At 35.9% G+C, this 15539-nt stretch overlaps 1 protein-coding gene across 1 annotated transcript; it reads left to right on the forward strand.

The window, feature by feature from the left end:
- The first annotated feature begins 2316 nt into the window (after window positions 1-2316).
- On the forward strand, window positions 2317-10741 carry LOC132163980 (ATP-dependent zinc metalloprotease FTSH 9, chloroplastic-like). Its single transcript, XM_059574373.1, has 13 exons — window positions 2317-3373; window positions 4773-4838; window positions 4925-5059; window positions 5247-5312; window positions 5702-5887; window positions 5982-6068; window positions 6161-6274; window positions 6388-6512; window positions 6620-6728; window positions 7383-7508; window positions 8457-8780; window positions 8857-8980; window positions 10079-10741. The coding sequence occupies exons 1-13, from the start codon at window positions 2507-2509 to the stop codon at window positions 10201-10203; spliced, it is 2454 nt and encodes an 817-aa protein (XP_059430356.1). The 5' UTR covers window positions 2317-2506; the 3' UTR covers window positions 10204-10741.
- The last annotated feature ends 4798 nt before the right edge of the window (window positions 10742-15539 follow it).

Genomic DNA, 15539 nt, shown 5'->3' on the forward strand with positions numbered 1-15539 from the left:
TCAAATGTCTGACGCATGAGGCAGCCGGAAATCTCTATTCGACTTTAAGACCTGTTTGAGATTGTGTTTGTAAACCTCAAAAGTGTATTTAACACCCTAAAATCTTGCTTAAAGTAAAAAAACACATGTTTGGTAAAAAAAAATTCAAAGCACTTTTGATAGTCAAAAAGTCTAAAAATGAAAAAAATACACACTTTTGGCAAAAGCTTAAAAATGAAATTTTTGCCCAAAAACGCTTTTTAACTTAAAAGCTCTATTGAGATTTTGTTTGAAAAATAGAGGTTTTAAGTAAAAAAAAAAAAACTATTTTTTGGCAAAAACTTTATTTGTAAACTTTTGTCAAAAGTGCGTTTACCTTTTTTTTTTTTTTTGATTGAACCTTTAAAAACGCTTTCAATTTTTTTTATACCAAACGGGTATTTTTTTTTTAAACAGACTTTTTGAATGTTAAATGTACTTTTAAATCCCTCAAACGCACATCCAAACATGTCCTCAATCTTTGCACGATGAGATTGACTCAATTAAGGTCCCTTGCAAATTTGCAATTCAAAAAATGATCATTTTACTCACAAAAAAAAAAAAAAAAAATTGGGGGGCCAAACCATTCTTTAAAGTGATGGGTTACTCAAGGGTAAAAGTATAGTTAAGGGTAGGCCAACCATCCCCTCTCACCCTTTGAAGGTAGTGATTGGTGATCCTAAAATGGTAGTGTGACTACCTCCCAGTTGTTTGGGAGTAATCGTATCACCCTTGAACTCTCAAATAGTGGTTGCACCACCTTTGAGTGCTTGCGGAAACCTATTGAACCATCAATCACTCTTGATGGCTTCGAGGTTGTGTAACCATCCTTGAACCAATCACCCTAATCACTCTTTTGAGCCGATTGAACTTTCTCTCATAAGATTGAACATTCTCTTGTAAGATAAGACAGTGGTTGGCCACACCTGAAGGAAATGATCTAGCCACCCTTTTTTTTTTTTTTTTTTTTTGTTTTAAGACTTGCTTGGCTAAAATTCAAACTATTCATTTTCCTTAATTGGAATTCCCCCACCTGAGAAAATCAATTTCTCTTTGTCATCCGCTTGGTTTCGATACTACGTGCTTTCAGAAATTTAGAGGCAATTACAAGCAATAATCATGTAAACAACTTCCAAAGTCACAATACCATGGGTTTTACCAGCCAAGGTTTTTGACTAAAAGGAGTTGGAGAAAGCAACATTCTATACCATGTGCCATACTTTTCCTTTAAAAGACACATCCAACTTTTTTGAAAATCTTAATTTGTCAATATATTATGAAGAATGTTCTTTTCTTTTTTTAAGTTTGAAAATGTGTTATGACGCAATATAAAAATAAAAAATGTTTTTGTGTTTTTAATAGTATTTTTTTTTCTTGCTTGAATTATTTGTTAACATTTTTTTTTATAATCCATAAGGAAAAATGGGTTACAAGGGATCGTACAATAAAAGATGGGTGGACACCTCAACAATAAAGGCAATAACATAATATATACAAACACGTATTGTAGGCAATGAATCTATTAATAGTTTTAGAGGAACCAAAAACGATTTGAGCTTCTCCAAATGCATCACAAGGCGGTAACAAATGAGAAGCACCCTATAAGGAAATGGCAATAATCATCGTGAAGTGGTTGTCGTGAGGATAGTATTGCCAAAGACCGCGAGGATACTACTGAAGACCAACAAGCCAAAGTCTCCAAAGATATATCAAACCACATTAGGACAAGGAGACACAAACCCAAGACAAAAAACAGCAGCAACAGAAACAGAAAAATAACAACAGAGAAGCTTAATAACAGAAAATAAGAAAACAATGGAAAATACATAGTAAAGCTAAAAGCCAAAAAGCAACAGCAAAAACCCTTCGACAGCAGCAACGGCGAAGAGGAGCAGGGACGGGAGGGCAAGGGCCCGCCATGAGACATTTTTTTGTTTATAAAAAAAACAAGGAGCCAATTTCTGTCCATTCAGCCAAGCCCGAAAACCATTGCCTTAACCCGAGCCCAACTCTGACATCGTGTAGTGAAGCCCAATTACGTACAAAAATATCAGCTGGAGCCCCACCAATCATCAGCATCTTGCTCCTATACACGTGTCTCCTGATGCTGACCTCAGAACATCATTTCCACGTGGTCAGCGGCACAGACAATTCCTTCTGGAATATTATTTTTTCATTTCACTACAACTGCTGCGGATAACGTTAACCAAAAGAGAAAAAAAATTAAAAAAGAAGAAAAAACTAAAAATGAAATTGACAGTTAGGATCTTCAACTTCGGCTTAATCGGACGGCCTGGAATCCAAGAAGAATTCTGGGTGCCTGTCTTTCTGTCTGTCTCTCTATCTGCTCCGACCTTAGCGATAGGCTATAGCACCCTTCGCACATATATCTCTCTCTCAAGCGCACGCACCAACATATACATACACATATAGATATGTAATATAAACACACTATTTGAAAACTGATTTTGCTTTTTAGGGTTTCGAAATGTCATCGGTGGAGTCCTTACGTCCAATATTTCACCAAAACATCCATTTGAATTCGTATCAGAGACTCTATCATTGCCATGGATTACGCTTCTTTCGCTCTCAGTTCAAGGGTTTTCACCAAAACGCAAGCCGTTTTATCCCTAATTCTCTACCTTTTTCCTCAGCGGAACCGTACGGACCAGCGACCAGATTTTCGAAGAGTTCGGGGAGGTTCAATCTTTGGGGAGATTTCGGGTTCAGAAGGAATCGGATTCGGGCGAGTACTAAGGACAGCGATTCGGCGGCCGGTTCGAGCGGGACGAGCGAGAGCGAGAGCAACAAGAACTCGCAGAATTCGAGCTCTTCTTCGGCGTCGAATAGGCGAAAAGAGAAGCAAGGGAAAGGGAATGTGTGGTGGCCCAAAGGGAAAAAATGGCAGTGGCAGCCGATAGTTCAGGCTCAGGAGATTGGGGTTTTGCTCTTGCAATTAGGGATTGTGATTTTCGTTATGAGGTTGCTCCGCCCCGGGCTTCCGCTTCCGGGTTCGGAGCCTAGGACTCCGACGACCTTCATAAGCGTTCCGTACAGTGATTTTTTGAGCAAGATAAATAGCAATCAGGTGCATAAAGTCGAGGTTGATGGGGTTCACATTATGTTCAAGTTGAAGTCCGAGCCGGCAAGTCAGGAAATTGAGGTTGTGGGAGCGAGTAGCAGCAAGTTGCAGGAGTCCGAGTTGTTGCTCCGGAGCGTGGCGCCGACGAAGAGGATCGTGTACACGACGACGCGGCCGAGTGATATAAAAGCCCCGTACGAGAAGATGCTTGAGAATGCGGTGGAGTTTGGGTCACCGGATAAGCGGTCCGGTGGATTCTTGAACTCTGCATTGGTAAGCACATTTCGTTCTGTTATATCATGCTGTGATAGTGACGTAGTTTTAATGGTTAACATATCTTATTTTGCGCTAGCTGCTATGAACTCCGCTTCAGTTGTTTGTGACATGCTCAATGGTTCCTCGTGCCAAAACAATTGAACTATATATTGATTTTGTAGTATAATATTGTAAGGCTGGCAGCGAGAATTGATGAACAATAGAAATTAGTTATAGAAGGTTTCGAACATAAGAAATTCCAATCCGTTTGTTGAGCTAGAATTTAAAATGTTTGATGCTAATCCTACATAGTAGCCGATGTGTTGAGCTTCATACTGAAATATAATTCCTTTTTTTCATCTATTTTAATGTTCATTTATATGGGAAGATAAGGTTAACAAGAACTTTTTTTTCCCAATGGTAGCTAGTTAATACATGTCTGTAACTTGAATCTTCTCGAGAATCCTGCTTTTTGCTGTGAGCACATAAGGACAGTTAATGTGAATTCACTGTCTTTGCTTTGGAAGTTTGTTTTGACTAAATAACAATCAGTACAAGGTTTCCTATTCTGAATATATGAAGTTTTTTTTTTTTTTTTTTTTGATAAGTTGAATATATGAAGTTTTCTTCGACTCAATAATAATCTAGGATAGCTTTCAATAGATTATAAGATTGTGTGGAAACTAAACACGGAAGGTTTCAAATATGACCATACCATATCATGTTTACCTATATTGCTAAATGAGACCCTAGATTAGTCCCTAAGGGCACGTTCAGTACATGCAATGGTCATTCTTTTAGGAATAGGAATGGGTATTACTGGGAATACAAGAAGTTGGAATGAAATGACCATTCCTATTCTTTTCTTTGGTGACAACACATGATGCTCTCAATGGAATTAAATCAAAATTCCTACAATACCCAAGATTTTATTTTATTTTATTTTATTTTTTTGGGTTTGAAGAAAAAACATTGGGTTTTTTTTGGAAACTCCATTATATTCGTCTAGGAATAGCCCTTAGAATGATGTGCAACCCTACAGAATAATCATTTCATTCCATGGGTTTATTCCGCATACCAAATGTGCCCTAAGTGTAGAACCATGTATTACTTTTCATCTGACATCCTTATCTGTGTTAACAAATGTTGACATGCATGAAAAGCCTAAAAGTTAATTAATTTGCTTTCTATGGAAAGTAGACAATTACCAAAGCAACGGGAAATATTTTTGCTAGTGGCCTAGTTTTTTGGGGCTGCTACATAGCATAAGTGTGACAATTTTTTTTTTGGCAACTTAAATTTTCTTTCAAATTGTTTTTGACTCCTACACCATCTGTATCTACAATTTGTATTGTATTGGAGTTTATTTCTTAGAAGATCAAAGCTTTATATCTTGACTTTGGACTGTTATTTGCAGATAGCTTTGTTTTATGTTGCTGTGCTTGCAGGACTTCTCCACCGGTTTCCTGTAAGCTTTTCTCAGGTATGAACCAGCATGCTTCTTTTTCTTGTGCCTTGATGGTTGAAATAATGCTTCATGGCCCTCAGTGAATACATTCTTGTGTACAGCATACGACTGGTCAGATTAGGAACCGCAAATCTGGAGGTTCTAGTGGTGCAAAAGCATCTGAACAAGGTGAAATGATTACCTTTGCTGATGTTGCTGGTGTTGATGAGGCTAAGGAGGAGCTTGAAGAAATTGTGGTATGCTAGACTCTGCTCAGATTATTCTTTTATCAGCAAAAATTGTCAAGTTTTGTAGGAAGTCCTAAAGGGTTTTTACTTACTCCTTTTTTTTTTTCCTTAAAATCTTTGTATGGCATTCATAGTCTTCTTTTTTATTTTTTTATTTTTTTTATTTTTATTTATAATGCTGATGCTTATTTGCCAGGAATTTCTTCGGAATCCAGATAGGTATATACGACTTGGTGCTCGACCACCTAGGGGTGTTCTCTTGGTAAGTTTTATGCAGAGACTACTGATGAATGACCTCATTACGAGCCCAAGAATTTGAAATTGTGATAGTCTACTAGCAAATCTTTGGCAATTTTGATCAACTGCAGGGATGGGGCCAACTATTCTAATTCTCTTCCCTGAAGATCTTCTATGCTAGATTAATTATTATTGGTGCTGTCCAATCTACAGACCTTCCTGGTTTACATTTGTTTTCCCTATAAATGTTAATAGAGATTGGCCAGATATCTCTTTAAAGTGGAGGTTTCCTTAGTTTTACCCATGAATGCTTCCCATCGACTGCTTGTATAATAGGATATATAGCAGACACCACCTTCCTTTTGAAATAAGTTTGATGCATAATTAGTAAATATGGCTCTGTTTATCTTACAGGTGGGTCTTCCTGGGACAGGTAAGACTCTTCTAGCAAAGGCTGTGGCTGGGGAAGCTGAAGTGCCCTTTATAAGTTGTTCTGCTAGTGAGTTTGTAGAATTGTATGTCGGCATGGGTGCCTCCCGTGTGAGAGATCTATTTGCACGGGCAAAGAAGGAGGCACCGTCAATAATATTTATTGACGAGGTTAGAGTTTGGGAATCTCTTACTATGTTGGATAACTATGTTCAATCTCTGAAGGTATCAATGCATTGCCAGTCACATTTTTTCTTTTATGCAGATTGACGCTGTAGCAAAAAGTCGTGATGGAAAGTATCGTATTGTTAGCAATGACGAGAGAGAGCAGACCTTGAATCAGCTGCTCACTGTAAGCTTCCTACGACATAGTTTGTCAGTTTCTGGAACATTTTATTGTAGTCACTCTTGACATCGGCCTGTCTATGTGAAATTGCATTTCAGGAGATGGATGGGTTTGACAGCAACTCTGCTGTGATTGTTCTTGGAGCAACTAATCGCTCAGATGTCTTAGACCCTGCACTTCGCCGACCAGGGAGATTTGATCGAGTGGTTATGGTTTGTATTCTGGCTCTTTCATCCCTCTGAATGTTGAAATGTGACGTCAAAACAAGTTCTGCTTTGCAGTTGTGTCAGCAATAATGCTCGTATGGTTTCCTGTCTTCTTTTAGGTAGAAACACCAGATAGGTGTGGAAGAGAAGCCATTTTAAAAGTACATGTTTCCAAGAAAGAACTTCCTTTAGCAGAGGATGTTGTCCTCGGTGACATTGCTTCTATGACTACTGGTTTTACTGGGTACTTGTTCTTTTCTCCAATACATCTAGAAGCTGCACCTTTCTTCTTTCCATAGCCCTGTTTGTGGAAAACATTGGAGTAAATGTTTGCTTTAAAATGTTGTACAGGGCTGATCTTGCAAACTTGGTAAATGAAGCTGCTTTATTGGCTGGAAGACAGCGGAAAGTTGTCGTGGACAAAATTGATTTCATTCAAGCAGTGGAAAGATCAATAGCTGTAAGTCTCTTGGTCTATTTGTGTGTGGAGGGGGGAGATTGTTCTTTCTTTGGTGTGCTTACTTTTCAGTCTTGTTCTTCCTACTTTTTTTTTCTTAAAGCTAAATAGTGATATTGCAGTTTGCTGACTTATGATAGAATGGTATACAATAACTGATTGTGATTTCACCCTTTCGCTCCCCTCTTAGTTCCAAGTTGGATCCTGATATTAGTGTTTTTCTTAGTGACTTTCTTGATCTGGTTTTCTATGGTTGATACCTTTTAGCTTTTCCTTTTTCTCTTATATAACCGCTTGTTTGAGGTTTGTTTTTCTCTTTTTTTGATAATATGAAGTATAACTTTATAACTAAATAAGTAACTCTAGCTAGGAGTTATATGCAATGGAGTTTCAAAATTGTATGTTATCTCGAATGCTCTTATGACATAAAGTGTACTATGCTGGTGTGTTTAATGAGAATGCCCTGTTTACGTATTTTAGTCGACTGCATCCTATTGCTCTCATGCTTTTTCTTTGTCCTGTGCATTGAGGTATGTAAGGTTTTGCCCCTTGGAAGAATATAATATTCCAGTTGCAACATAGAAATCTATTAATATGATAAGTGAACTTTTGTTTGGATTAACTAACAGAGAAACTAAACCTAATTTCTTGTTGTAGGGCATAGAGAAGAAGACTGCTAAGTTGCAAGGAAGTGAGAAAGCTGTAGTTGCACGGCATGAAGCTGGTCATGCAGTAGTAGGTACTGCTGTTGCAAATCTTCTTGTTGGACAGCCGCGTGCTGAGGTAATGCATAGGAATTTTTTATTGGGATATATGTGCTGGGGTTGCTGGGATCCTAGCAGATGATAGGCCTCTATCTGGGTGACATATCTGTTAAAACCGTCTTCATAATTAATCACTGTCATTCCAAACATTTTACATTTTCTTTGAGAATAATATGATAGGGTCTGGAAAAATAGAGCATATTCATGGGTTGTCTATTTCCTTGAATGATTTTTCTCTATTTGTTATGCATGTTTGCTTCTGTTATTTGTGGGCTGGAACAGAGCTTGGCACAAGGCAATCTTATGTGGATGAGGGATTGTGTCATGATCATTTGTTAGGTGGAAAAATTTCTTGTTTTGAAATTTGAAAAGAGTGTTAAAGTTTAGCAAACTTGAAATATTAATTTATTTTCCCAGTGTGCCAATACTATAAGTGAGTGATAGAGGAGCTTCTCTTTTTTTTTTTTCATGAAATTATTATTTTTTGTTCGTTTTTTCCTTTCTTGATGGGAACCAAGTGTCCTTCTTACTTGATTGGTGTTGCTTCAAATTGTATATCAATTTCCTATCGATTGTGTATCAGCATTAGTTTTTTATAATTATTCATTTTTACTTTTACACTAAACTAAAGTCCAGATATGGTCATACCAATATTGGTACATATAGAGAATATGCCTATGGCTATTGATGTTTCACACCATGAATTGCATCCACTTATCTTTTCATGGGCATATTAATCTTTTGTTCTTTTTTCCTTCGGACTAGGTACAAAAGTTTTGAATATGATAAGGTAGATTTTAATTAATAATGTGCAAATGAAGAAAAAGATGCAGAAATGTTTTGCAAGAAATTGTGAATCATTAGAATCTAGCACATGCTATGAATTGGTACTGCACTCACCCAGTTATTGATGTGCATGTCACATACATGATATAGTAGTAATCACTAAATGTTCTTGTGTTATCAGAAGCTAAGCATATTGCCAAGGTCAGGAGGGGCACTAGGCTTTACTTATACTCCTCCAACAACTGAAGATAGATATTTGCTGTTCATTGATGAGTTACGAGGCCGCTTGGTTACTCTTCTTGGAGGTCGTGCAGCTGAAGAAGTGGTTTATTCAGGTCGTGTGTCAACTGGTGCACTTGATGATATACGACGAGCAACTGACCTGGCATACAAGGCAGTAGCTGAATATGGTCTTAATCAGACCATTGGCCCTGTTTCTATAGCCACGCTTTCGGGTGGTGGGATTGATGAATCTGGAGGAGGAGTTCCTTGGGGAAGGGATCAGGTCCTGTGATTTTTATTTTTTGTCTTTCTTCCTGTTATATTTGCTGTAAATACTGATATACAATGACCATTAACAGGGGCATCTTGTTGATCTTGTTCAAAGAGAGGTGAAAGCATTGTTGCAATCTGCTTTGGAAGTAGCACTTACTGTTGTACGTGCTAATCCTACTGTCTTAGAGGGGCTTGGTGCCCATTTGGAAGGTGATACTTGATCGCTCTTATTTTCTTCTATTTTACATATATGTGCATACATGGTATGGGTTGGGTTCAACATAAACTTAGTATAACTCTTTGCATTGGATTAATATTTTGCCTAGGTCTCCGTTGGATTAAATGTCTTCCACACTTATCATGCATGTCAAATTTTTGATCAAATGGATATCATTTACAATTTAACAAATTGCTAGACATTCATATGAAATGGAGAATCTTAAATTCTGGGGCTGTCTTGCGAAGAAAATATGGTGGATGATTTTATGATTATGACAGCTATCAGGCTTAAAAAGTAAATAAAATAGGTCAGGGTATAGATTTATCGAAGAACATAGCAGAGAGAATTATTGAAGAGAGAGAGAGAGAGAGATTGTGTAGAATCCATATGGGGGAAGTAAAGAATTAGGGAAGGTAGAAAGAAGTGGGTCCTTGATCAAATAAAGAACACAAATATTTTCAATATATAAAAACTCTCATTTTGTTTTGGTATCATGGATGGAGGAGTAATTCTAGAAGTCATTTTTGTGTCCCCCTTGTATCACTCAATGAATGAGTTGCCTTTTAAAATCATCATTTGATCAAAATTCAATAATGATTGATCACAAGTCCAATGGTGATTTTAGAAGGCACATCGTTTTTAGAGTGACACAAGAATAACTTCTAGCATTACTCATCATGGAGACTCTAAAAGACAAACTTGTCAAGAAAAACATCTCTAAAAACAAAATCAAGCAATATTGAAACCATATAGAAGATCTGATTTCACGTGAATAGAAACTGCCCAATAAACATCTTATAGACGAGCTTCAAATCTAAAATCTGAGCCTAAGAAACTTGTATAAAGCTCTACCTAGCTTATTTCCAACAATTTTATTGGCGAAAGTAAGAACTTTGTTCAGGATTTACCCAAAAAAAAAAAAAAAACAGTTCTTTTTAACTGTAGGGACTGCCTCATAAATCCAGGTCCTGGATAATATGCAGATATAAATGTCTGAGATTGAGTTTGTGATGTGAAATAAGTGATCCTTATATCATAATAAGTCTGGCTACTGTTGGCCATGGTGATCTGATAGTGTTTATGTTCAGATAAAGAGAAAGTTGAAGGTGAAGATCTTCAAGAGTGGTTGAAATTGGTCGTTGCACCAGCAGAACTTAAAGTTTTTATTGCAGGCAAGCAAGAGACTCTTCTCCCACTTCAGACAGGCTCATGATAACAACTGTTGCTTATTCTTCTTAATGCCAAGTGAAAAATGGAGTCAATTGACACAGCTTCTAGCCATTGATGCCATCATCGATGAACTCATCCTCCAGATTGGCCTTGGCTCACACTTACATCTCTGTATATTTCAGTTAGGTAAATTTTGGCTTCGTTAATCAGCATCTACCATCATGTGCCATGTCTTATCTCACAATTTACCTGATTAAAACAAGATAAAGTGAAAAGGCTGAAAGAGTTATATTGGTCAGCCTTCTCAAGTATCTCTCACCTTAACTTTTAACAAGTGTGGGTATCGAAGCTTTTGTACATTGGCGATCATTTAAGTCATATAGAATATGGAACTGACAAGAAAGAAATGCCACCATCTGCAATGTAATTCTATTCATTTGTATATGTTATTGTTATGTGAATTACATACTGCTCCACATGGTTCAGAAAGTCCAGACGAACGCTGTTGATCATGGGAGCTACAAAGGCTCTGAAATCTTCACCAGATTTCCCTCTCTATTTTTATTCGGTGTTATAAGCTCTTGAATACTCTCTCATTGCATGTTGTTTTTCAAGGGTGAGTTTTACTTGGAGTTTGTATCATTTGGTAACAGCTAGACACCCAGTCACTAGTTAAAGTCATGGAGGGAGCGACCTATAGGAACACAGTGAGTTGCCATAGATGTCATTGTGGAGCGTACGATACTTGGTGTCTTACATAGTGTATATAAGCTTGAGCTCACCTTCTTGCAAGTGGGTAAATTCTTCTTACAGTTTGTATTAGTCTGAGGGTTGGTAGGGTGTAGTCTAGCCATGGAAGCTAAACTGCATGGGTCAACTAGGCTAGTGACTTTTAGGCTTTGGTTTGCCTTGGATTGGTAATTGGGTCAACTTGTGTCCTCGAAGTAGACCATAACATAACAATAGAACATATGGTAATTGGGTCAACTTGTGTCCAAATTGTATATAATTCTCAGATGCATTTTTAACAATAGAACATATGAAAATCGCATGTATTTTGGACACATCAATTTGATAGATTAGGTCAAAGAAAAATTATTTCAACTGAATTTAAAGAAAAACTTTGTCAACTTTTCGAGTCTAAGAGACAGTCCAGGTTTTACTGGAAATGTCGTCTTCCTTATGTAAGGATGTAAAGTTTGCCAAGTTTTGGAAGCTCTAATCCATTATGATTGCATTACATAATAGCTGTCAATTTCTTTTCATTTGTAACTTCTTTTCGAGATCATCATAAAAAGACAAGAATCTAGATTTACTTGTTTATAATCCTTTGCCCAAAGGAATGAAGGGTGGTGATGGTTTCCTAATCTGATTCATTGATATTTTGGTAGGAGATAAACCAAAATATCAGTGTTGCTTTTGAAAGCAACCATATCTTTCGTCCTTTGTTACAGGAAAAATGGCAAGACCTCTAAACCACATGATTTGTAAGGACCACAGTTCAATGGTTGTCCCGGAAAATTCATAATATTTGGTACCAAGTGCTTGGCATTGGCACATCAACAGGTTGAGATAATAATGGCATACAAGTATGGTTTCTAGCATTATTCTTTGTTCTTTTATAATCGGGGAGGAAGTGTGTTGTCTTCTCTTAACTATAAATTGTAAGAATTTGTTATTGAGTTTCTCTATAATTCTTGTGATTAGAAAGTGATTATTTTCACTTGGTATGACATAAGCATTAACTTTTCACCTTGTAAAGGGAACATCCAAGGTAATAACTAATAAAAATACCAACATATTATCCTCTGATAAACTAACACGTGTTAGCATATGATTAGAGCTACGTCGGCTACTAGAAAAATATTTAAACACCCTCCAATCACATGTGGAAAAGTTTTAAGTTTTTCTCGTTATGGAGTATGTAGAGAGTGATAATCAACTTTTTCTTTTCATTCAAATTTAGGAGACCGAGAAATTTGTTGTTTGTAAATGTTAAAGAGATAAGAAGTTTTTTTAAGAACGAAGTTGAATAGTCAAAGATGACAATGAGAGAAAGTGGTGAACTAGGGGCAAAAGGTTGTGAATTGGGGGCTTGGATCCTCTTCATCTCATTTGGAATAGAGATGAACAAGTTAGTTGTTTTTAGGGGATGATTTTGTCATTTTTGGGTTCTCTGTTTTTTATTTGGACAAAAATGCCCTCTTAAAACAACTAAATGGATGGAGAGGATCCTTCTCCATTAATTGGTGATTAGTAATTTTTTAAGTTAGGAAAATGGAAGATTAAGAGTCTAAGAAGAAGAAAATGCAAACTTTGTAAACGAATGAAATTAAGAGTCGGAATTGAATTTAAAAAGAAAAACAATCGGATTTGAAGAATAAAAGACTAAATGAAATGCACGAATCAATTGAAAATTTATGAATTAGGAAGATCCTATGGAGGAGGTTAGTGGGTTTAGTAATATTTTCAATATGGCTCAATGAAAAATGCAAGATTAAAAGAAATATATTTTTTAAAAAAAGATTAAAAAAAAAAAAAAAAGTTCCATCTTTTGGGAACTAGGAAAATGTGAGCAAGTTTTATAATATTTTAAATTTATACAAATTCAAAAGAAAGATCACCAGTCATACCCTTTCTTGCAATCCAAGAGTAACCTCAAAATGGGTAGGCATTATGGAGCCCAAAGAGGCAGCAAAGAGGATAGAATTATGTAAAAAATTGTTGCAACTTGTATGACACGTGGCAGTATATGATTGAAAAGGATGTGTTGAATTTTTTTATTGGTTGATGTGGTTCTAATCACATGTCGAAAGGTTATGATAGACTTGTTAAAAATGTTATACCGGTGATTATAGGAAAAATAAAAATAAACAATCAAATATGCTTTTTTGGCTCGATTAGGAATTTGTATTAATCGCATAAAAAATTAATGAAAAAAATACAAAGAGGAAAATAAAATAAAATGTCATAGTTCACAAAGTATCACCAAAGATGAAAAGGTGTCTAAATCAAGTATGTGTGGGAGCGCTTGAGCTCCTTGCAATTCTTTAAAATTGCAAAGGCTGCAATTCCAATAATTCAAGTTGTTTACTCTGGATTAAACCACGACATAGATTATTAAAATTGCCAACCCTACAATTTAAAGAAATTACCTTGATTAAATTTAGGATCCTTTTTATTTTAAATGAATTAAAAATTATTTATTTCACGGTCTAAATTATATTTTACATGTCATATGGTATATATATTGCCACGTCATTTAAAGTTTTTTTTTTTGACATGTCCGCACAAGAAGGGGAGGGGGGATTCGAACTAGTGACCTCCACTTCATTAGGCGTGGTCCTAGTCGATTGAGCTACCTCTTGGGGATGTTATTTAAAGTTTTTATTTGTAAATGATATAACACTATGTATACCAACAATTATAAAATATTAATGGTAAAATGGATTCTTCTTAACTTCACTTTTTTTTTTTTTCCTCACTCTACAAATCCTCAAAAGCCTAAATGTAATGGGATCAGGATCCCAGTAATAGCTAGGAAATTGCCCACCAAGTTTTTTTTATCAATTTTGACCTTCTAATTTTATCAAACCGTCTAAAACTCGCCACATGTCCCACTCAATATAAAATAATAAAATATTATTTACTTTTTAAAAAATAAATATAAAATAAAGTAATAAAAAAATAAATAAAATAATAATTAAAAAATACCAACCTAGCTCAGCCATGGGGGTGGCCAAAGGTCTTTGGGGGTGATTGAAGCCAATGTTATTGCTATTGCTGGGGATCCTAATCCAATGTAATGAGGGCGACATATACCAGTAATACCATCGACTAATGTGACAATTTCATTTAAAATTGAGATAATCCAATTGAGCCGAGTAATTGTGACATAATATTCTCTTCAAATCACTTCAAAAATGCAAAATTAAGTTTTTTATTTTTATTTTTATTTATTATTTTTTTTTTCTTATCCCATTCCCCCTCTTTTCCCATTTGTAGTGGGAAGGATCCATCCCCTGTTAGTTTTGTTTTAGATTGTTTTTGCTCTGTTTGTGTTTGTATCTCTTTAAAAAAAAAAAAAAAATGGTTTTTATTTTTATTTTTTTATTTTTCTTGGCCAAGATGCAAAATTAAGTGTGCAAGCAAAAGCTTAATTAAATAGTCCAAGTATACAGCACATTAACGGGGCATAAAAAATTCAAAGAAATATCTAACTGGGGAATCACGAGAGCCACGTCAGCTACCGCTTTTGAGGTATCTTTTGGAGTATTCGGGAGAGTTGTCCCCGGCTCCCCTATAAAAGGCGAGCCAGCCAACGTAATCTTTTGGCATGTGAATTTGTGAGCTCAGAACTTCTCAGTGAGACTCCGTGCCTAAAGAAGATAAGACCAGGCCTTCCGCTTCGTTTCCAGGTCCCCCTCTCTCTCTTCTCTCTCACAAATACGCATTTCCTAAACCCTAGCGTTACACTCTCAATGTTCTTTATTTATTTGTAAGCTTTGATTTCCATTTAGATTTAGCAATTTTCCATGCATGTTTACGTTTGTGAGGTTCAATTTCTTTTTGTTCGTTTCCTTTTTGATCCTTGGATTTCTCTCGCGTGCGGCCTTTAGATCTCGGTTTTGTTGCCGGGAAATATGAAGGAAATCAATTTTTTTCGTTCGAGTTACATGCTGTTTGGTTTCCGAGTGTGCAAAACACACCGTCCTTGTGTTCAGCGCTATTTAGTTTTTAGTTTCCATTTGATTTTGTTGCATTTCCTCACCTACCAAACAGAGCCTGGCTACTATTTTTTTGCAAGCGCTTCTTTTTTTTTTTTTGTTGTCTTAAAGGTTTAGGTTTGTTTTTTTAGTGATTTTTTTTTTTTTTTTTTGGCTTTAATGGTCTGAGTTTTATGTCGTTCGTTGAAGGAGGAATTATATATATATACGAGCTAACTCAAGGTTTTGCAGGACGAATTTTCCAATGTGAGGTGGAACGAATCGGATATTGATTTGTTAAAGGAACTGTGATTAAATTGAACCGTCAATTATAAATTATTATTATAGAGAAAAAGTATAGTTATTTCTGGTTTTGCAGGAATTCTTTTACAATTTCTTTTTATTTATTTTTTTCGAAGAGTTACGTTTAGGACATTGATCCATGGTAATTTGCGTTGATGTTAGCTTTTCATGATACATCTTTGCCACAAACCTGTGTGATGACCCAACATAATAGCATAAACACAGGATAATTGATGAATTAATTACTCAATATTTGAAAAGCACAATCTGTTTCTATTAATATGTAGTTTTTCTTTGTATGTTACAACTCAGTTTGTTGTAGATACGGTGCATGTGTAGTTGCTTGTCAATGAGATGCTAATCTTTTAAT

The sequence above is a fragment of the Corylus avellana genome, chromosome ca10 (genome assembly GCF_901000735.1).
Source record: "Corylus avellana chromosome ca10, CavTom2PMs-1.0".
Taxonomy (NCBI): domain Eukaryota; kingdom Viridiplantae; phylum Streptophyta; class Magnoliopsida; order Fagales; family Betulaceae; genus Corylus; species Corylus avellana.

Excerpts from the sequence above, each read along its gene's own strand:
- LOC132163980 (XM_059574373.1), top strand. The coding sequence starts at position 2,507 with ATGTCATCGGTGGAGTCCTTACGTCCAATATTTCACCAAAACATCCAT. Across the intron at positions 4,839-4,924 it reads TTCCTGTAAGCTTTTCTCAG|CATACGACTGGTCAGATTAG; the intron begins GTATGAACCAGC and ends TCTTGTGTACAG. Across the intron at positions 5,313-5,701 it reads CACCTAGGGGTGTTCTCTTG|GTGGGTCTTCCTGGGACAGG; the intron begins GTAAGTTTTATG and ends TTTATCTTACAG.